The 21,699-nt window shown below is 40.6% G+C and overlaps 2 protein-coding genes and 1 pseudogene across 3 annotated transcripts in view; 2 read left to right on the top strand and 1 right to left on the bottom strand.

Moving 5' to 3' along the window:
• The window catches only part of LOC146462473 (uncharacterized), a 73,600-nt pseudogene that overhangs the window by 7,951 nt on the left and 43,950 nt on the right, over window positions 1-21,699 (top strand). The gene's annotated exons all lie outside the window — the stretch shown is intronic.
• The window catches only part of LOC146462475 (death domain-containing ATP nucleosidase-like), a 33,461-nt gene that overhangs the window by 7,970 nt on the left and 3,792 nt on the right, over window positions 1-21,699 (top strand). The window lies entirely within an intron of this gene.
• Window positions 3,926-21,699, bottom strand: part of LOC146462474 (general transcription factor 3C polypeptide 2-like) — a 32,199-nt gene continuing 14,425 nt past the window's right edge. Inside the window, exons 2-3 of the mRNA XM_085085594.1 lie at window positions 5,479-5,595; window positions 3,926-4,254 (exon numbers count right to left, since the gene is read on the bottom strand). Coding sequence (XP_084941720.1) covers window positions 4,159-4,254; window positions 5,479-5,595 — 213 coding nt within the window. The 3' untranslated portion in view covers window positions 3,926-4,158. The remainder of the gene's footprint in view (window positions 4,255-5,478; window positions 5,596-21,699) is intronic.

Below are 21,699 nucleotides of genomic sequence, written 5' to 3'. Positions count from 1 at the left end.
TTCATCCCGAAAATGAAATGGTGTTCAAGAGACTGGAAAAAACCGCTTTTAATGGCATTAAACAAGGAAGATTAATCTTTGAATCAAACGAAGTTGATGGACTGGAGCATTGTGGACTGCTTCACCGTTTACCCGACGCCAAGCCCCGTTTACTTAGTGAACAGCCCAAAGCACAATACTGTTTCCTGCACTTAACAGTGCAGGAACTTTTCGCTGCTAAGCATGTAACGGACACCATGACTAAAGAGGAATTGCGAAGATTTGTTGCTGATCACATCAACAAAGGTGCATGGCAAGTAGTGATACAGTTTGTGGCTGGGCTGTTGGAGCCTGATCCAGACCAAGAAATGTCCAATGTTGATATTTTTAGTGAACTTCTTCCTATGTCGACGGAGGAGCTACCCAAGTTTAGCTTGTTAGGAGAGGGAAGAATACTGACCTACTGGCCAGCTAGGGTAGACAGGACATTAGCCTTGAACTTATGTAAATATTTGTATGAGATCAATGTAAAGCAGCATTCTGCAATACAAAACAAATTTGCAGTAATTAGTTTTGATGAGGTATGTTTTCGGAGTTGTTCGGCAGCACCTATAGAGTGTGCAGCTGTACTGCATGTCCTTAAAATTATTGACAGAGACTTGTACTTGAATTTGTCAAATAACAGTATGGGTAGGTTGGGTTGTGTAGAGATTGGTCGTGCACTAAAAGATGTAAATAATAAACTCACTGGGCTAGAGCTAGACACTAACAATATAAGAGAACAAGGAGCAGCACACCTGTGTGATGCACTAAAAGATAAAAGTTGTAAACTCACACGCTTGGGTCTAAAAAATAACAATATAGGAGAACAAGCAGCAGCACACCTGTGTGATGCAATGAAAGATAAAAATTGTAAACTCACTAACTTGGAACTTGCGAGTAACGAGATAGGAGACCAAGGAGCAGCACACCTGTGTGATGCACTAAAAGATAAAAATTGTAAACTCACTAACTTGAACCTTAGGCATAACAATATAGGAGAACAAGGAGCAGCACACCTGTGTGATGCATTAAAAGATAACAATTGTAAACTCACTAAATTGTATCTTGGTGAGAACAATATAGGAGACCAAGGAGTAGCACACCTGTGTGATGCACTAAAAGATAAAAATTGTAAACTCACTAACTTGGAACTTACGAGTAACGAGATAGGAGCCCGAGGAGCAGCACACCTGTGTGATGCACTAAAAGATAAAAATTGTAAACTCACTAACTTGAACCTTAGGCATAACAATATAGGAGAACAAGGAGCAGCACACCTGTGTGATGCATTAAAAGATAACAATTGTAAACTCACTAACTTGTATCTTGGTGAGAACAATATAGGAGACCAAGGAGTAGCACACCTGTGTGATGCACTAAAAGATAAAAATTGTAAACTCACTAACTTGTACGTTGATTTTAACAAAATAGGAGAACAAGGGGCAGCACACCTGTCTGATGCACTAAAAGATAAAAATTGTAAACTCACTAACTTGGACCTTAGTTATGACAAAATAGGAGACCAAGGAGCAGCACACCTGTGTGATGCACTAAAAGATAAAAATTGTAAACTCACTAACTTGGACCTTAGTTATGACAATATAGGAGACCAAGGAGTAGCACACTTGTGTGATGCACTAAAAGATAAAAATTGTAAACTCACTTACTTGGACCTTGATGGTAACAATATAAGACAACAAGTAGTGGCACACCTGTGTGATGCTCTAAAATATGTACCTTGTCAAGTTATATTTTAGTTCGCTCGATACACGGAAAACCGGTTAGCAAGAGAGAGCGGTGCTCAATTGAGTATCACAAAACCGTAACCAAAGTAATTACTGTTAACATATCCGAAAAGACGTAAACAACACAATGAATTAATCAACCGCGAAGAAACTGTAAGTAAATGGCCTTAAACTTGGAAAACCCTTCTAAGCAAGTCGGGATTGTTTTTGATTTAATGTCTAATAATTGAGAAAGTGGCCAACTAAATCAATTATAGAGCGTTTTCTTTTACGTGATTACCGGTCATATTGGTTTACTGAAACAAAAGAAAGTATTTGCAGAAAAATAGAGTTCAATTCCCAGAGGTTTAGTTTGGGACACCAACATGGCCGCCATTTCTTTGTGTTGGGACACCGATATGGCCGCCGTGAGGAAATGCGAAATGTTTACTTTGGATGCTCAATTGAAAAGCGCTCTATCAATCCTATACTAATGTATTTAGATATGAAATACCTGCGCAAAATACAAGTGTAAATAATAATCTGCGCCGAACATGGCTTTTAGAGCTAAAACCCAAAATGTTGTTTTCCTGCCAGTGTCAATAGATTCCATATTTATTCTCAACAGGAATGTATGTGTAAAGGAACAAATAAACAATTATTAAAAGTAAACGTTTGCCTTTTTTTGGTTGCTATTGGCCTAGAGACCCTACACACCCACAGAACGAACAGACGACAAAATAAAAGTACTTTCTTCTTTTGGGAACGAACGATAAGAAACACGAAAGGACAGCGGGAAGGTTTGGACGTATATGGCCGGTGTCAAATGACGTGAGGTCGAAGGACTTGAAAGACCACAGGGTGAAGGGTGTGTCACTCAACACTTGTACAATTTTCCGGGAGTTTATGGCTCTTTATAAACGAATGTTTGGTTTGTCAACAGCGTTGGGAATTAATGGTAAATTGGCCACCGTAAAGAGATCCGGGTGCTGACGTTTCGAGCCGTAGCCCTTCGCCTGAGCGAATCCAAAAATGTGTCTGCCGAAGGGCTAACGCTCGAAACGTCAGCACTCGAATCTCTCTACGGTGGCCAATTTACCTTTAGTTATCAACTCTGTTGATAAACCAAACATTCATTTCAACTCCTCACCGATGCAGTACTACAGTTTCTTCAGAAACTAACTTTCTTATTCATTATAGTCTGACAGCAAACTAAACAAAATAGGGCACCATTCTTTTAAACGTTTTTCGCATCTGGGAATTGTCCGAGAAACTCTGATTTCTTATGGACTGGGGCTACTAATTGAAAGTTTTTTTTGCGCGGTTTATTTCTATGCAGAAAAAGAAGATCTTGGTAAAGGTTACTAAATCTGTATTAGGAAGCACCATCCTACCCGAATTTTTGAATAGTTGGCCGATGAAAACTTGAAGCGCTTCTCTGGAAACGACACCGAATCACAGGTTTCATGGCCCCCGGAAGGTTCACGGGCTAGATTCACGAAGGCCTTCTTAGTTTAGATTCCTGTGCAGCCGTTGGTAGGATAGTCACACAATGCTTCTTCCCATGGAACGTATAAACTGTTAACTTTATTCAACATGGAAGGAATCTCCAACTTATCAACAATGCCTAAAAATTTACAAAAATTAGTATTAGAATGTTACTGATTCCAATATAGCATGGCGAATCTTTTCTCTTTCAGTGCAAATAAACTGCTCGGTTTACATGAGGATGGCAACATTACAAAAGAAAAATGAAATCAGCAATTTCGTGAATTTTTCTTAATCAAAAAAGGCATATTTCTTGCACGAGTAGTTATTTTAACTTGATTTGACTTCTACCCCTGGGATAGGCCTGCTTAAAAGTGTTTTGTTCTGGGGGTTTCCCGAGGGTGGTAACAACAAGAATTAAAGCCCGCATAAAGGAGAGCTAATGAGAAGCGTTTTCTTGGGGTATTGTTCATTGTGCTCTACATGAAGAATTGAAGTATGAGCGCTGAAGTGAAAGCTAATAAGCAACACAGAGATTCTTTTATTAACGTGCAAACAAGGGTCTCAGTGCGACATATATTTGAGGCGAGCGGCGAGCGTAGCAAACGGCGAGAAAACTGGGGAAGGGGCGCCCCAATCCTCTCGTGGTTCGCACCACGCCACTCTCGGCCAAGACAGGTAGACCCCACTTTCAGAGGGCAAATAGTATTTGTAAATAGCATTTTTTACTGATGAGATAACTGTGGATAAATAAAGTTATTTGATTTGATTTGAAAGGGTTATTCAAACGAAAGTCCGTTGTTTTGTATGATTATGGAAGGAACATCTTCTTTCTTCTCAATCCAGTGGCTGTTCTCGTTCTTTCCCTCTGACGCCCGCATCAGAAGATTGATGACTCCTTGCTTAATTTAACACCAGCGTTTCTTCACTCGATCTGTTTGACTAAATGGAGCCTTGCCAGACCAGCTGCGCCTCCTGAGGCAAGCCACGAAAAAGCTTGCTTATTAGGGTTGAAACGAACCTGGGGAAAACAAACTTTGAACTGAATACTTACAACTACTATAAGAGAGTGTTAATCGATATCCTTTTGACTTCGAAGACTACATTATCACGATGGACTAAAACACAGCCAAAGAGGTGCGGTTGTGAAGTGGGGGGAGGGGGGGAAGGAGTCCTCACCAGTTTTCTACGGGGATACTCCGCCTCGAGGTCCAAACCCTTTGCCTGTTATAAACCATTTTTGCAAGAAAAAGTAATCCCTTCCACACAGCTAAACTAGAAACACTGCATTTCCTTCTCTCTTAGTCCTTTGAGCCCCCAGTGGGGCATAGGGCCGCATAGTATTTCCTTGCGTCTGTTAAATAACAGTTCTTCCCAATCTCATCTACACTTCATCTCCTGAAATCCCTTCCCTTCAATATACCTTCAGCCTGAAAAAATGCACCTTTTCGGGTGGGCTCGATGACCAGCCACTGCTCGGAAAATGAGCCGGCGCCCTGTCTTCGGGGCTTCCCCGAAAAGTCCATTATAGGGACTAAGCCCTCCCTTAGCCTGCGTAGCAGGTGTAACCGGAGAGGGGGGGGAAGGAGGGTGGGGGGGGGGGGGAAGGGGGAGAAAAGACTGGGACATTAAGGAGAGAGGAGGGTCCCCTCGTTTCTCTCACTTTTTCTCGCTTCCCCTCCCCCTCCCACTCCCCGATTTCGTCTGCTTCGTAGGCCACCCCTCCCTCCGTGTGAAGTGGTTAGCGGTCTGTTTTCAGAGGGTCGGTAAATCCCGGCTTGGTGGGTCTCTCGATTGCCGTGTTGTTTTAGGGCCGGTTTACATGGAAAGCGGGTAGCCTGCAGACCCGTCGTTATTTTTATTATTTTTTGCGTTTTTTTTTTCAGGCGAGCGGAGACAAGCGCGCACAATCTTTCCGAGGAAAAGATCCGTTAAAAATGCATTACCTGGGAATGAGGGACCCTTGGTATAGATTGAAGGAGTGGGGGTTATTTTAAAATCGGATCTCCAAACAGGGGGACCTATCGAAGAGGGGAACTAAACAGAGAGGGCTGGCTAGCTTTTACGGTGGGTAATAAACTGCGTAAGCTTGTAATCCATTGCAAGTGGATAAAGAAAATGTAATAATAATAAAAAATGACGCTTGCAGCACAAATTACGACAACATTTTTTTCTACACTTGCAGTAAGCTGTCACAGGAGCTCAAGGAACACGTTACATTTAAAAAGTCCCGCAATCTCCCTACCTTGTGTATTGCCTGGGGATTGTACAAACAGTCATACGGAACGTTCTGCATGGAGTCTGGATTTAAAAGACGTTTAACATCTGGATCGGACTTGTTTATAGCATTTGCAAAGTCAAGCTACAGAGACAAACGAAGATCACGTGCACTGCTTAGCAACACACCATAACAGTGGTTATTATGGCTCCACAGTAGAGCTAAATATTGAGGTCAGTTCTTGCTGGTTTTGTGCATGACCTCCCGGACCGCTTACCTCGTTATAGTCAATTCCCTGGCAACAAAAGGAAGGCTGAGAATGATGTATTATTTATTGCATGACACAGGCATACTCGGGAAACAGAAAATTCGAGCGCTCCTATTAGAACTCGAACCTAAGACCTTCAGATTACTAGTTCGGATGCTCTACCACTGAGGTTCAGGAGACTCGTGGGAGCTAAGACCGTTAAACTGGGTTCATGGGACAAACATCTTGGATACTGCTAGGATTGGAATGTCAATGTGTGGCATATGCGCAATGGAAATGAATAAAAGCAAGGCTGATTCCACCTGCAATGGATATAACCGCTCTTTTATTTCATTGCTTTTAACCTTCTATTGATGGCAGCAATTACCCTTCAAAATGATTTCTATTTGGAGCTTACTTGTAATAAAAGACAAGCAACACGTTTCGACGAAACAAACTAGTCTAAACACCAACTGTTTGCTTGTTAGATTTTCTAAAAGTCCTTCCCTTCGTCTTTCCTCGACTAAGTGTTTTTCACGGGTGATTCCTCATAACCCACCTGGGATAAAAAATTGTGCTTCAAAAAATTAACCCTACAAACCACAAAAACTTCAAAATAGGTCATGCAGGCTTTGCGTTTCTATGTTTTTTTTTTTTTTTTTGCTGCTGGATGGAGGGTGGCTTTGCAATAAAAACACCATCTTTTGAGTTTGCAGCGGTTTGTTGTGGTTTGGTTAGTTGCATTTGAGTACAGTGGTTTTGACCACTTCCCTTACTATATTGAAAATTTCGACCAAATTGTAGTCCACCCAGTCGTAAAAATGCGACCTTATCTAACGGCACACCCCCATTAGCCATTACATTCTCAAACTCATTAATAATTCATCGTCGTTTGGATATGTGTTCCTAATTACCGTAAAATTTTGCCAACTTAAGCCTTGAATTTCTCCAAGAGGAGGCCCCGGGAACAAATCTGTTTGCCTGTGGACAACTACATGCTGGCCGCTGTTCCCCCCGTGCCAGGGAACTTTTGTTACCCAGCGTGCTGTTCGAACGTTGAATGTGTCCATGGCATTCTGGCCGCGCATCTTTCGAAATCTCAGAAGCGAGCTGACTTGAAAGAAAATCTTTCTAGCAAACGTGATATGGCTTCAATTGAGACGGAGTTGCACTGGCAGGATAGGTATGATCTCTACTTTGATTCTATGAAGGAGTAGGGACACTAAGGATGATTTCAACGGAATTATTACGTTTCGTGCTTCGGGCATGGCTGAAATACCGTTCGGCCTTTCGCTACACTTAGCAGTAGAAACCCGAATGACGCTAACTCACCGAAATCGCTTTGAATCGGCTTAAAAAGCTGGTAAATGACAAAGAATACAAGTAGAAACAAGATAAGTTGATTTTATTGAGAAAACGATGGTTAGTTTCTACCATTTTACACAAATCCGTTGTATTCCCATACAAATCCTTATAATTCAACGGTTCTCTGATATCGAGCTTGGGCTGCCTGTGTGTGGAATAACGTCTTTTGTATTTTCAGTGCAAATAAATTGCTTTTCTACAAGAGGATCAAAATGTTTAACTCAGTATATTTAAAACATTAAAACTGCGCCTGAAACAAGCTTAGGCGAGTGAATTCCATTAAAACAAAACCATTATTAATTTTTCTTCTGGAGGAAATCCTTCCTTCTTTTATGTTTTGTACTTAATTACTTTTTGTTTTCTTTCAGCAGGTCTACGTCAGCTCTCTGACTGGCGGAAATGTGCAAATGCAGCCGTTTTTAATAACATTTGTGTGAAATTTACGAAATGCAATACGTACTCAGCTCAAATGAAAGAGCGATTTTCGTTTGACCTCACAAGCAAAACGATAAGCAAACTGAAATAAAAGGAACTGCAGGCAAATGTGCACGACTTTCAGTTGGTTTATGCAAAGCGAACGGATTTCGAGCTTTACAAAGAAGAAGTTATTCTCTTTGACGTCACGTAACGCTAGCAATATGATAGGTCAATCAAACGAGGCTATTTCCAAACACAGCTTTTAGTTTCGACAGATTATTCTGGTCCAGCCATTCGCTAACGTACTCAATGGACTTGCCAGCGAAAAACGTGGCCTGTGGTTAGCCGTCATTGTGTCACCCCATAAGTCCTTGCGCGAGTAGTTATTTCGATTTGCCCCGCCCCCTCTATCCCCGTGCAAGAATTCCCGATCCCCGGGCCAGACTGGCCGGGTTTTCCAAGGGGTGTGCCCGGGGGGGATGGTAATAGGTAGAATCGAACCACGCATTATCTGCGCACTGTATAAATTGTCTAATATTCAGTCCGTCTGGCTGAACCACAAATTGAAAATGTCACTGCAGAGCAAAGTCAATGGTTATTTCAAACGAATTACATTGACCCTGGGAACGAGGTTGTTTCAGCCTTTGGTTGAATCATTTTCGATAGTTGATGCAGCCTCACAACAGACGTTCTTTGGCTCGATCGTCACATCACGCCGATCCTCCACAATCACTCCCGAGAGGATTGCGTAGCTATTGCGTGGCATGACAAGCCAAAGAAAGTCTGCGTTAAAGGCTTTACTTGATGAAGTCAATTCAAATTCTTCACTAGAGAGATGACTGTTTCAACATCCGGCATTGCGTTCTTCCGAAAAATGCTTTTGGAATCAACGGAATCAAGAGAGGATCAAGGGGTACCCTTGATCCTCTCCTGACGGAATAAAATATGTTGCTAGAATACGAGACCTCAATATATACTTGCGTTAATTGCCCTCACATCGCTATAGCAATACCTGCTTTCTTCCAAATGTTTATCTAATTCCCCAAACTTTCCGTGCCCATAAAAACGGCTTTCGCTGTTTAGGCTAAGATACTCGTTATCATCTTTGTTTGGTTAATCAAGAGACTATCGTGATGGCGCAAAAAGCAGCGAACAAAATAGCAAGGGAAATTTTGGTTAAATCGAAACGTAATTTCTTTTCCAACCGGCTGCTAAAGGAGCAGAGATTGTGCAGTGGTGAGAGCACTTGCCTCCGACCAATGTGGCCCGGGTTTGATTCCCGGACTCAAAGTTATACGTGGGTTGAGTTTGTTGTTGCATCTCGTCCTTGCTACGAGAAATTTTTCTCCGGGTACTCCGGTTTTCCCCTCTCCTCAAAACCCAACATTTCTAAATTCCAATTCGACTCGGAAAGTGTCCCCAATAAGTGCTCCCTGTGCTAACTACATTGATACTTGAATTAAGTGATTTTACGTCGACTGTTCACAGTCCCCTATTATTGCGTTTGATTGCCGAGATCATGTGCCTTGATGGTTGTTCCTGGAATGGATACTCCTAAACAAGGCTGGACACCTTATGGTGTTTACACAATGTAGTATTCTTAATCCCGATAGCCCTGACGTAAACGAGAAAAGAAGCCCATTTGTTAGGCAGAGAACTCAGAGAATAGAGCACCATTTGTTAGGCAGAGAACTCAGAAAATAGAGCTCCATTTGTTAGGCAGAGAACTCAGAAAATAGAGCTCCATTTGTTAGGCAGAGAACTCAGAAAATAGAGCTCCATTTGTTAGGCAGAGAACTCAGAGAATAGAGCTCCATTTGTTAGGCAGAGAACTCAGAAAATAGAGCTCCATTTGTTAGGCAGAGAACTCAGAAAATGGAGCTCCATTTGGGCAGAGAACATCCGTTTTTTTAAGGTTTAGCACTAATCTTCACTATGGAGGCCTAAGCACTTCTTCAAAAAACAGTTAGTTGTCATTTGTTGTCATGGTTAATTCTCTCAAATAAGTTAAAAGTTATCATTTTCGTAAGCTAGCCGGCCTCTTTGGTCTAGTGAATATAGATAGGAGAAATGGAGCCAGGGGCATAGCCAGCCATTTTTTCCATTTAAGCCCAAGTTGTACAGCGTAAGTCATATATATTAAACTTTCACGCGGCCATCGTCCAAAGTAAGAAAAGGTATTCTTATTAGTTTCATCCATAACAGTCAACAATCTAATGCTTTAATTAATTAATACAGATGCGCAGCTGATTCCTTTTCCTTGTGAGATTTTGGTATATTAAAAGGAAAATTTAAAATTAACAAAGACCGCCTGGCATGATTATGTACATGGCTATTACGGACTAACCATCACTCAAATGCAAGCCTTCTTGGTTTGCTCCCACAGAAGTCGCTGATGAATCTCTCGGGGGCCAATCGGCATCTCGCTGAATGCGTGCATAAGAGCCAGGGATGATAGTCGCTCTGTCAGCATAGTGGACCACACGTATCTTTTCACTCTTCTCGTGGCGCTAAATGATCTCTCTGGTGTAGCAGTGGACACTGACATGGTGAGGAGAATAGTAAGCACGGTGGCAACATTCAGATAGAGATCTTCACTCGTGCAACTCAGTGTATCCTCCAGGTTGTTTGTTTAGTTTCTCCCCCTCTGCAAGGCACCCATCTCGCGATACCTGATAATTGCTTGGACACCTCTGTGAATCCCTACCATGTTTGCCGCCCCATCATAGCCCTGTGCGCGCATGCAGTCAATATCTATCCAGGCTACAGCCCTGTTGGGTCTCTAGAAACCTCTCAGCTAGCGCCTGTGGTACTCTCAGCTTGTACAAACCCAAGGAACTCCTCCCATACCTGCACCTTCTTGTTGTCCTCTCGTGCGTGCAACATGCTTTATTTAGTTCTCTTGCTGATTGATCAATTGGAGTCATTGACGAGCATTTTGAATGATCAGCTTATGTCCGTTCTACTTTCTTTCTTACAATTACAGGCGCACAGCTGTCAAAGCCGCTGTAAGGCGGAAATCAACAGTCAACTAAACAGTTTTGTGCGCAAAACTATTTCAGTTCTATCCTTTGTTTACCTTTCAGCATTTTTCTAATATATAATATTAAAATCCATTAATTTATTTTTCAAAATAAAACGTTGATATAGTGGGTATTCGCTATTGAATAGTAAGCAAATGAAAATACGACCTTTTAGCGGTTAAAAAACTAATTACGAAAATTCTTTTTAAGCCAGTGCTTAATGGCTTAAAGGCTAGCTACGCCCCTGACTGTACTAGATTACAAGCAGCTGTCCATATTTTTTTTTTAGGGAAAGTAAAGCGTGCACGAAAATTGCCTCCCGCGAGGGACGCGACGGCTTCTCTTCGTGCATCGCGCGCCCTCGCGGGAAGCAATGATTTTTTCGCTAGCTCACGAGGCTGTCGCTCTCTTTAGTCCCTAAGAAAATTAAGGGCGCTGCTCTTACTCGCAAACTGAACACTCATCCCGCAGTTCTATCGAATTCAAGAGTTAATTCAAATTGACAGAATTCCAAAAAAATCTAAAACAAAGTTGCTGAAAAGTAAAAGCTTACGAAAAATTTGAAAAGCCGCAACTTGCGGTTAGGCCATTTACTTCATCTCATAAACGAACCAACTCGAGTTCTGGACAAAATACGTTTGCTCCCAATGACGTGAACTAAGATATTTTTCAGTCTTTGTGTTATTTTCGGAGTTTTGAATGCAAAGCAATTCCCGAGAGGCTCTCTTCTTTGGACATCCTGTCGCTGACGACTTGATTAAATCAGTGACCGGCTCAGCTTCAGCAGAACTGACGGGGAGAGTGCAACCAACTGTAAGTAAGACCCTTATGTTTGGACATTTAACCTCCTCAGCAAATTTTAGACACTCGATACGTTTATGAAGTTTCCGTTTTTCAAACGACCTGAGTTTGAGATAATAATACCCTGCAAGTAGAGGTTTCTTTCTGGAAAGTCTTTCAGCATGTATGAAGTCGTCCGCGTGTCTTGTTTTTCGCGTAGTAAACAAGCCGACTACGAGAAATCTGAAAGAGACACGAACGACTTCGTACATGCTAAAAGATTTGTCAGAAAGAAACCTCTGCTAGCAGGGTAAGATAATAATCATTGCGACCTCAGTTTAGTTGTAAAACTAGTAGATACAAAAACTTTTTTAAATAATCATAACAATGATAAAAGCTCAGGTTTGAGAGTGGAGAGGGAGAGGGGCGGACCCTCCCGACCCTCCCACTGGATGGATCCACACTGGTGTCGACTAATCGGGCCCTGGGTACTAGGCAGCTGCCAACAGGAACCTGATTCAGCGGTTTCTCCCTGAATAATGTATCCCAACCTCGTTCCCAGTATAAAACGGGAAAGAAACTGGTAAAATATTCCCTTGTAAAGTTGAATCGTTCTCAAAACCTACGTTTGCAAGAGAAATTCCTGTCGCTTCGAAGTTTCTGCGACGACAATTGCCGACTTAAAAAGTGTTAAAACCTGTACATGTGTCGGCTGCTGCGTGAATCTCTCGGCGTTTGAAGCAGCTTCCCCGGCTAGCAGAGATCTCTCTTTTTTTTTTTGGTCTTGCTGACGAAAAAAGAGCTCTGCATGCAGAGAAGAAGCTGCTTGAATTTCTCGAAGACAGCCTGTAAGAACAAACGCCCAGCTTTTGTTTTAACCTCATGTAGGCCAAACACGTCTGCTCTCGAAAGCTTTTTTTAAGACGTGCAGATTCATCATAAAATCGCGACGCGTGCGCAGCTCAATCCTAATTGGCCAGTGGGTATCTTCATTCATCCTTGAATTGAAGTGAAGGTCAAGGTGTATAATATTGCGTGTAGATTATCAATTATGGCAATTAAAAACACAGGACTGACAGGAGTAAAAAGTAATAACATGCACCTCGGTTTTGTCATACGAAGTGAGTCCAGCATTTACCATGTCAATGATAACTGGCAAGTTCTTCTCTTTTCCCGCCTTGTAAATATATTAGTAGATCCACTGTCAGTCTTTGCACGCAACCGGCAGACTATTTCAATTTTTTTTCCATTTACGTATGTTTTTTTTGTGTGTGTGTGTGTCTGCGGCGTCTTGTTTTCTTTTTATGTGGCCGTCTGTGGCCGTAACATTTCTCATGGGTAGAAGTCATTTGAAATGTCAATCAACTGAAAATTCCCGCGAAAAAAAATTGTGGCCAATCTAGACTGCAAGCAGTCGCCTCTCCCCAAGCTCCCCTCCGCTCGTTTGCTCCAGTTTTTTCGCGCTCGGCTATTTCGCGCGACCTCACGACTATCCAGAAAGGGACTGCTTGCAGTCTATGGCCAATCAGGACAACCTCGTTCCCAGGGCTTTTCCCTTCTCGTGTCAGGGTTCGTCGTGGAAGGTTCGTCGTGGCTACCCCCGCGGACGGCCCTGGGAAAGAGGTTGTCCCACGAAGCCCAGAAAAACATGGCGGATCCACATGATATGGGTTTTTTTTTTTTTTTTTTTGCAGTTCTTCAGTTCCACGAGCAGAAAAAACATGACTTGTATGTTCTTTCTGGTTCAAAATTCAGTGCAGTTGATTTAGACAAGAGCTATGGATATTTTAATCTTTTTAGTGGATATTTCAGTTATTTAGACCTTTTTTTTCCGCAAGCAACTTTGTGATCATTGGCTATTTGGCGGGACTCGAGTGGCGCGCAACGTTTTAGATGACCTCTAAGGGCAGTTACGTGCCGTTTTGCATGATCGCTTGTAAACAATGACCCTTTCAATTTAAGACCTCTAAGTTTAGTTTGGGAGCGGCTCTCGAAAACCTTAATGCACAGCAGCTCCGAAAAGATATCTTCGTGGCCAGAACGCAATTGTTTTGGGCTTTTTCGTTTCCTCTCGTTCTGACAGCAAAGGTAAGGAGTCAAATCAGTTCATTTGATGTGTTGGTATATACTCCATGTGTTTCTCGTGGTTGATTTGGTTGGCTAATACATGTACGCAGTCATCAAGGGTTTGTCAATGTTTGTTTGTCTTCCTGCAGCGAACAGTTTTCATGTTCTTTTCAATGTTTGCGTTTCAGTTCTTATAAATCACTAGAAAAGGGTTTTGGTCTTTAATACCGTCCGGTTGAATTCGAAACGACGTGCCACTGTTGAAGATCTCAGCACCACGATTGAAAAGCAAAGGTAAGCTTAATTAAAAAGTCTCGTGACTGATTCATGTACTAGTCTCAGTTGTTTCAACTGGAAAACAATTTTCAGTTTGTAAGCTCACCTTTATGTTACTAATTAAATTGTTATCTTAATCACTATTTAATCAATTATTGTGAACGAATATTGTTTTCGGTGTAGAAATTTCTTGCAACAGAATCTTCCTGCTTTGAAAAGAATTTTTTTAAATAAATTATTTGCCTACTTGGACATTCGCCTTCAACAAACTCTCCCACACGGAAGATGACACTTTTATTACACGCTTAAAGAATAAAATATAGTCATAACTGCATTTGTATTTTAAAAATGAGTTACAAGTTGTGCAAGGCTCTTATTATTTACATTTGTAGGCCACCATTTTGGACAAACACAGAGAAGGCAAGTTAGCTTCCCTTTGGACGAGTTTGTTGTGGGCGAGTTGGCATGTGAGCGAACCAGTTACTGGTTGCCTGTTCAGAACTAAAGAGAAATCTCTTCTAACAAGAGACAAAGAAAGTGAAATTAGATTTCAACATTATGCTAAAACAGGTAAGATTTTAATCTCTGATTTACACCTTTTGCTCCCATTTGCATCTCATTTCAGCTGTCATTTGCCTCTTTGATGTATTAAATTCAGATATTTCTGCATGGAATGGTAATCCTTCAGTTATACACGTCTTAAGACGATGCCATTTTAATCTGGGACTGTTTCATACTGAAGGTAATGGTGTTAGGGAAAAGTTTTAAAATTTGTGCCTTAAACTATTTCCTTTGTTGGACCTTGAACATCACATGCATGATGCATGAATCTGAATTTGCTTGAAGAGCAGACAATTGTAACATTGTCTGTCGTCTTATATTTTACTGTATGCCTGGGAAAACCCAACCAGACACACAAGACTTGGTTGATCAATCTGTTCTCAAAACGATTTTATTCTTAGCAAGATCCAGAAGTATTAACTCTCAATCGGTAGTTATCCATGCTGAACAGATAATTTGTTAGTCAGATCTCATCAGATTCGTGGCCTAAAATCTCTTAGGCAAGGTACACAATCTTGCGTGTTAGGTTGTTGATTCCTTTTGGCTGTTTGGAACAATTTCCTTCATGTACTGTATTTATTCAATTAATAACTGTCCAACTTCGAATAAGCACCCATCTTGAATAAGTGCCCACCCTGAAAGCCCAAAAAAGTCAATAAGCGTCCACCCCACACCCTTCCCTACAAAAAAACATTTCTGTACCAGCCCAACATGAAGTAAGAGAACCAAAATCAACCAAAATTGGTTTAAGATACAGTAGTTACAGTACTGTGCAAAAGTAATGAGAGCGAATTTCGAGGCATTTCTTCACTTTTCGACGAAAACCAGCGATTTTATAAACAAAACGAAATATTGCCGAACTTTCAACGAATTTTCGAAAGCGCTATTGTCTTAACACTTTCGAAATTGTATGCGAATGTTTCAGCGAAAATTCAGACAAAAATTGGAGAAGATTCGCGAAATTTCGAAGGAAATGCTTCGAAATTTTGAGGTTAGAATGCTTTAATTTTTTGAAGTGTTTTTCGAAGTTTTGAAAAGTGCAGCGAGTTTTTGAGGCTAAGCTAGGTAAGAAGGCTTTTGCTTCCTTCGATCAACCCTTTGCTTAAACTATTCTATTTGAGACAGCAAGGCATCATGGTATCGCTATGTTATCATGGCAATTGGTTTTGTTTAAATGTCATCTTCAGTGATTTGTAATCACACTGTTTACAGTACTCATGCCAAAGGTTTCACCTTGCGCTCGAAAGCAAATCTAATCTCTTTACGAAAATGGCTTGCAGCCACTAGCCATATTCAAAAAATTAAGAGATGAAGGTTCTTTCATCAGCTATCAGAGCATGGCGAGAATTGTTAAGAAGATCAAACTTACCGGTTCCGTCGACAACCTCCCAAAGTCCGGTTGGCCTAGAAAGCTGAACGAAAAATTTGCATGCGTAATCAAGATCATGGAGTTTACAATCCCGCTTGTTGTAATTACGATTCAGTCCTTGAAGGTTAGTCTTGTTTAAAAACAAACAAGCGGTTACTCTACTGAAGCAGAGTGCGGGTTAAATCTCTCTAGCTTATTGTTAAACGCTCTTCAGTTGTGGTGTTAATAAATAAACAAAGCGCGTTTAGTTCCGAGTAATGTACTGCAATTATAATCTACAGTGTATTTTTAACGACAGTTTGCTGCTTCGAAAATTTGAAGAAACGAAAGTTCATTTCTTCTAAATTTTGAAAGCAAGGAAAGTTCGTTACTTTGAAATTTCGAAAGAATTCGCATCATTCCGCCGCATTTGCTTCGAAATATTGCATTGAGCGACGCGAAATACCGAACGAAATTTCGCCGACATATCGTCGAAAATTCTCAAGAACAATAGACAAAATTCATCGAAATTCGCTCTCATTACTTTTGCACAGTAAGTGCTGTAAATGACCTTTTATATTTCTTATGTTAGATTTTGCACTTTGTTTTGTCTTGTCTAAGGGAAATAAATTTGTTACCCCTTGTTTTGTTATTCTCTGAAAATGTCCTTGTTTACTGAAAATGTTGGGAAAATCTTAAGCGCCCACCCTTGAATAAGTACCCACCCTCCCTTCTAACTTGAACAAAATTTGATTTTTCCTGGACTTGACTCCAGTAATTTTATACTATCTAACTCAAACTCAATTCGAACTCCCTACTAACTCAAACTAAGTTTACTCTGTTTTTAGTTTTTACTTTTAACAGCAGTGTAAGGCCTCAATTGAACAGTTTTATATATTTTAACCATGCTGCTGAAGGACAACATGAACAGATTATTGAAGTTTACTCTGCTTTGGCTAACATTTACCAACAGCTGTAGGGAGCAGCTCTTAAATAATTTTTTGATAATGTGATTGTAATGTTTGCCAAACTACCTTAATTTCATGTAGATCTCATACATTGGAAAGCAAGACTAGAGAGAAACCTCTTCTAACAAGCGACAAAGAAGTGAAGTAAGAAATCAACAATGCTATTTTTAAAATAGGTAAGATTTAAAACTTTTAGTAGCACTATTCATTTCCCTTTACATCTCATTGCTTCTTTAATGGATTAAATTCAGTCTTAAGTTTAGTAACGAGGCATGTATAGTGGAAAACTTGTGGGCCATTTACAAGGTTCTCCGCAAGTGCTCACAACCTACTAAAAAGCCAGCTGCTTTGAATTCTGAGCCTTTTACTTTTTGGTGAAAAGGCTAACATGTACATGTATGTTCTAGGGGTGTTGGAAGAATGTGAGTTCCGGAGTTGTGAGTTGTGAGTTGGAGTTGCAAGTTACGAGTTGCCAAACCAAGAAAATGAAAATTTATTGTCAAGATAACATTATATAAAAGTTAGGGATCGCAATGATGTAAAACCAAACATTTCAGAAAAAAACGGGATCTCCTGGGAGGGTACTTTTGTCTTTCATCAAGTTCAGTTTTAAGATCTGCCAAGTTGCACCCAGAGGGTTAACTTAAAGATAGGCTTTGTCCTTGTAGTCAGAATGCTAGTGTAGTCTTTATACAACACAAAATGCATGTGAAAAGATCACTGGCCAGTTACTTGTAGTTTCTTTTTGATAGTTAATCCATGCATAATAAGTTTACTTTTGCATGGTAGCATAAAATAACACAAAATAAAATAAAACAGTGCTTACCATTACACTCGAGATTGTCCTCCATGGTATACCGTCCATGGTGTACCGTCATGAGGGAAAAGGAGAAATTAACGTGCATGTACACATCACAACATTCTATCAGAGTTTCTTGGATTTTTCCATGCGTTCATTAAACCACAAGTAGCAACAGTGTTGGGTACTCCCATATTTTAAAGTGACAGAATGCTTACAAGTCTAAAGTTTTGAACAGAACCCCTAAGAGTGGTCTACATGTCCTTTTTTCGGCCGTGAGTTCTTTCTTAATTTAACGCCTAAAAGGTACCGAAAGAAAACTAATCGGATTCGTCCAATTTTTTTTCACTATGATCTGAGATATAAAGCAATGACATAGATCCCTAACACTTGTTGCACCGAAAAGAGCTTTGGGTGCAAATAAGTGGATATAAAACTGGACTCCATAAAAGATGAGATTTCCCATGGGGAGGGGGGGGGATGTTCGTTTTTACGTCTTTGCAATTCCTTAATTTAAATGTTATTACTCGGGCCGTAAGGCGGACCGAGTTAAGGTTTCGGTAGCGTTATCAAATATTTTTTCTTTTTGGGGTCGCGATGGGCCGAGAGATAAGACTTCGGCCCTTAGTTATTGTTCTTGGTCTCGTTTTTTGTACTTGGCTGGTACGAGTTACGTTTTCTGTCAATTGTTATCAAATTCTTTAAATTCTCGGTCGCGTTCTTTGTTTTCGGGCCGTGAGGAGTGTTCACAATATGCGAGCCAGACGTGCAAGGCATGAACAAAACATGCGAGGCATGAACAACCCCAACATAAACTGCTAACCATTAAGCTAACCGGGGAGCTATTTAAGCTAACCTAAGTGCTATTTAGGCTAACTGGAGTGCTCTTTAGGCTAACCGGAGTGTTTTTTAGGCTAACCTGAGTGCCTCAAGGTTAGTTTTGTTTAACCGCAAATTTGGCAACTAAATCAGTCTATGACCTCGCGGGCCAAGATAGATAAAGATGTCTCACGTTTACTATAGAAAAACAATCAATGTAGAAACGGTTTCTGTCTTCAAATGAAAGGTGAATAACAAATGCTTTCCCCTGAATTTCATTTAAAAATATAAACAGCGAAACATTGAAAAAGGTACAAGGATATAAACGTACGCGTGACGCGTAACGTTACTCTAGATCCCAGAGGGGGGGGGGGGGGGGTACTCAACAGATGCTTGGGTAGGGAAGTGCGGCCCAGGCGTTCAAGCCCTGACTCGTTTAAGACACAATAATTCTCTGATTTCCCTATCCCGTTTAAGACAGAATTCAAAATTTTCAGGCCCTTCCTAAGACATTTAACCCAAAATCACACCCTGTTTAAGACTAGAATGAAATAAGAATACACTAGTTTCTTACTGTATTTTAATGCATTGGCAATCACAATCTGTTTAAGCCATTAGGTCATGTAGGGATACCCTGTTTAAGAGCGGCTGCCTGTAAGAATCGAGAACTGCATTTCAGCGACCACTTGGTGAATCTCTGATATTTCGCCTGAAGATACCCTTGGATTAACTATTTTCGAAAATCATATTTTAAAGTTCCATTAAGGTATTTTATTTTTTTGAGAAAATTGCAAGAGTTTGAAATGCAGCCTAGGTGCAGTCACGGGCCGATGAAAACCGCGAAAATTTAGGTCAAAGGACGAAGCCCCGTTCACGGTGTAAAATAACCCAATGAACTTGAAACGTAACACAAACCGAGACCATCCATCTCACAAGGAAATTAATACAATAAATATTCCAAAGTCGCTGGCTTCTTTCTAAAGCATGCAGATTTGTGTACGCTACTCAAAATGGCCATGAAACTAATGCCTATTTTTATTGAAATAAAAGTGTTTCTGATATGTGATTTTCCCTAAATTAAATCTCATACCTTGAAAGAAGAAGAAATTAAACAACTTTATTTGTTCTCAAAGTTTCAAGCTCTGATTCACACTCTTTCCCGCTCAAGGAAGATCGAATATGCGTGCGATACTTGCGGCTCACAATTCACGTCACGAATTATGAGATCAGAACCGATTCCCAAACACTTGACATCTGGAGCCCGTGAACGTTTCCAAACATATTAGACTGACTGAAAACAGCCATTCAATGTTTTTGATTCCAGATGTCTTTCCTTTTCTGCTCTAAAATAATATAGTTATTGCGGTCAATAAGCCTACGAAACATGTGCAACAAATTTGCATACCATTTCGATGTCGCAGGAAAAAGTAGTGCAAATCAAACTTTACAGCTCCTTTATCTTCTAAAATCAAGCATTCGATCAGTAAAATGGAGAAAAATGTGTGACTTTGTTCCTGCCGTGTTGTTTTGAGTGTTCGATTTTAGCAGCGACGGATCAAATCAATTAGCCAATGTGACACTGAACAACTGTAACTCAATATTCGCTTTGCTGATGTGGGTAACGCGCACGTGTTCTATCCTGGCCAGGCATTTCGGTATGGAATCCTGCGCGTCGGGGCGCTTTTAGAAACTGTAAACAGTGAAAAGTACTGCTTGTGGGCCAAGCTACGACTACCCCGGTAACGAAAACTTTGTCAAGCTAAAAGACTGTACAAGAGATGCGAGAGCCCGTCTTGCCAGCTTGGTGGTTGTTGTTGTTGTTGTTGTTTTTTCGCAAAAAAAATTCAAGTATAAATGTATATAATTATACAGACCCTGGAACGTCAATTTTTTCACCAAAAACAAAAAAACAACATCTATAACCACCATGCTCACAATTGAAATATGAAATCTGTTTGCCTGAGAGCATAGTAGTGAATTCCCCACCAACCTGACCTCCCCCCTACCTATAAGCGTCAATAATACTGTGGTTATTGTTTACTTTCCTTAACCATTTTCTCACTGCTCCTGCCACTTTCTTTCAACTCCGTGAAAAAAAATTATTAATAACATGATATCTGAAATTGGAAAATTAATATGCAAAATACGGCCCTCACCCGCTCGTGCTAGTAATCAGAGGAATTTACAGCCCTCACCCTGCACCTGCTCGTGCTAGTAATAAGGTAGTTACAGCCCTCACCCGCTTGCGCTAGTAATAAGGTAGTTACGGCCCTCACCCGCTTGCGCTAGTATTAATTTACTTTTCGTGGCCTTTACCAGACAGACCGAGGCTGGCAAGGTTCCTATCTTCTTGGAAATTGAAAGTAACTGGCAGGAACAACGAGAAAACCGGTTTAGGAAAGTAAACAAAAACCACGATTGATGCTTATCGAAAGGGGATATGGGGGTGGGGGAGGTCGGGTTGGACAGTGGGGAATTCACTACTCTGATACCCGCAAAGTTACAAATTTTATATTTTTAATAGTAGGGATGGTGGTTATGGAAAGATTTTGTTTCGCAAAATATCGACGTTCCAGGATCTTCATTATCATTATTCATTATTAGATCTTCCAGGATCTTCATTAATGTAAGTCAATGTAATACTTGAACGTCGATTTTATATTTATTTTCTTTTTTTTCGGAAAAAACCAAAGCTGGAAAGGTGGGCTCTCAGATCCCTTGTACAGTCCTTAAGCTTGACAAGGTCATCATCACCAAGGTCGTCGTAGCTTGGCCCACAAGCAGTACTTTTCTAAAAGCGCCATGAACGCGTAAGTGCCTGGCCAGGATCACGTGGGCGTTACCCACATCAGCAAAGTGAATATCCAGTTACAGTTGTTTTGTTTCACTGGCTTATTGATTTGGGCTGTCGCTGCTAAAATGGAACACTCAAAACAACACGGCAGGAACAAAGTCACACGTTTTTCTCCATTTTACTGATCGACTGCTTGATTTTAGAAGATAAAGGAGCTGTAAAGTTTGATTTGCACCACTTTTTCCTGCGACATCGAAATGGTATGCAAATTTGTTGCACATGTTTCGTAGGCTAATTGACCGCAATAACTATATTATTTTAGAGCAGAAAAGGAAAGACATCTGGAATTGGAAAACATTGAATGGCTGTTTTCAGTCAGTCTGATTAGTTTTAGGGACCAATATGTGATGTTTGGAAACGTTCACGGGCTCCAGATGTCAAGTGTTTGGGAATCGGTTCTGATCTCATAATTTGTGACGTGAATTGCGAGCCACAAGTATCGCACGCATATTCGATCTTCGTTGAGTGGGAAAGAGTTTGAATCAGAGCTTGAAACTTTGAACAAATAAAGTTCTTTTCTTCTTCTTTCAAGGTATGAGATTTAATTTAGGGAAAATCACATATTAGAAACACTTTTATTTCAGTGAAAATAGGCATTAGTTTTATGGCCATTTTGAGTAGCGTACACAAATCTGCATGCTTCAGAAAGCAGCCAGCAGGTTTGGAATATTTATTGTATTAATTTCCTTGTGAGATGGTTGGTCTAGGTTTGTGTAACGTTTCA

This window comes from Pavona decussata, unplaced genomic scaffold (genome assembly GCF_977016875.1).
Source record: "Pavona decussata unplaced genomic scaffold, jaPavDecu1.1 SCAFFOLD_187, whole genome shotgun sequence".
NCBI lineage: Eukaryota > Metazoa > Cnidaria > Anthozoa > Scleractinia > Agariciidae > Pavona > Pavona decussata.
Note: the sequence above shows the minus strand (reverse complement) of the source record. Positions and strands in the feature narration are given on the sequence as shown.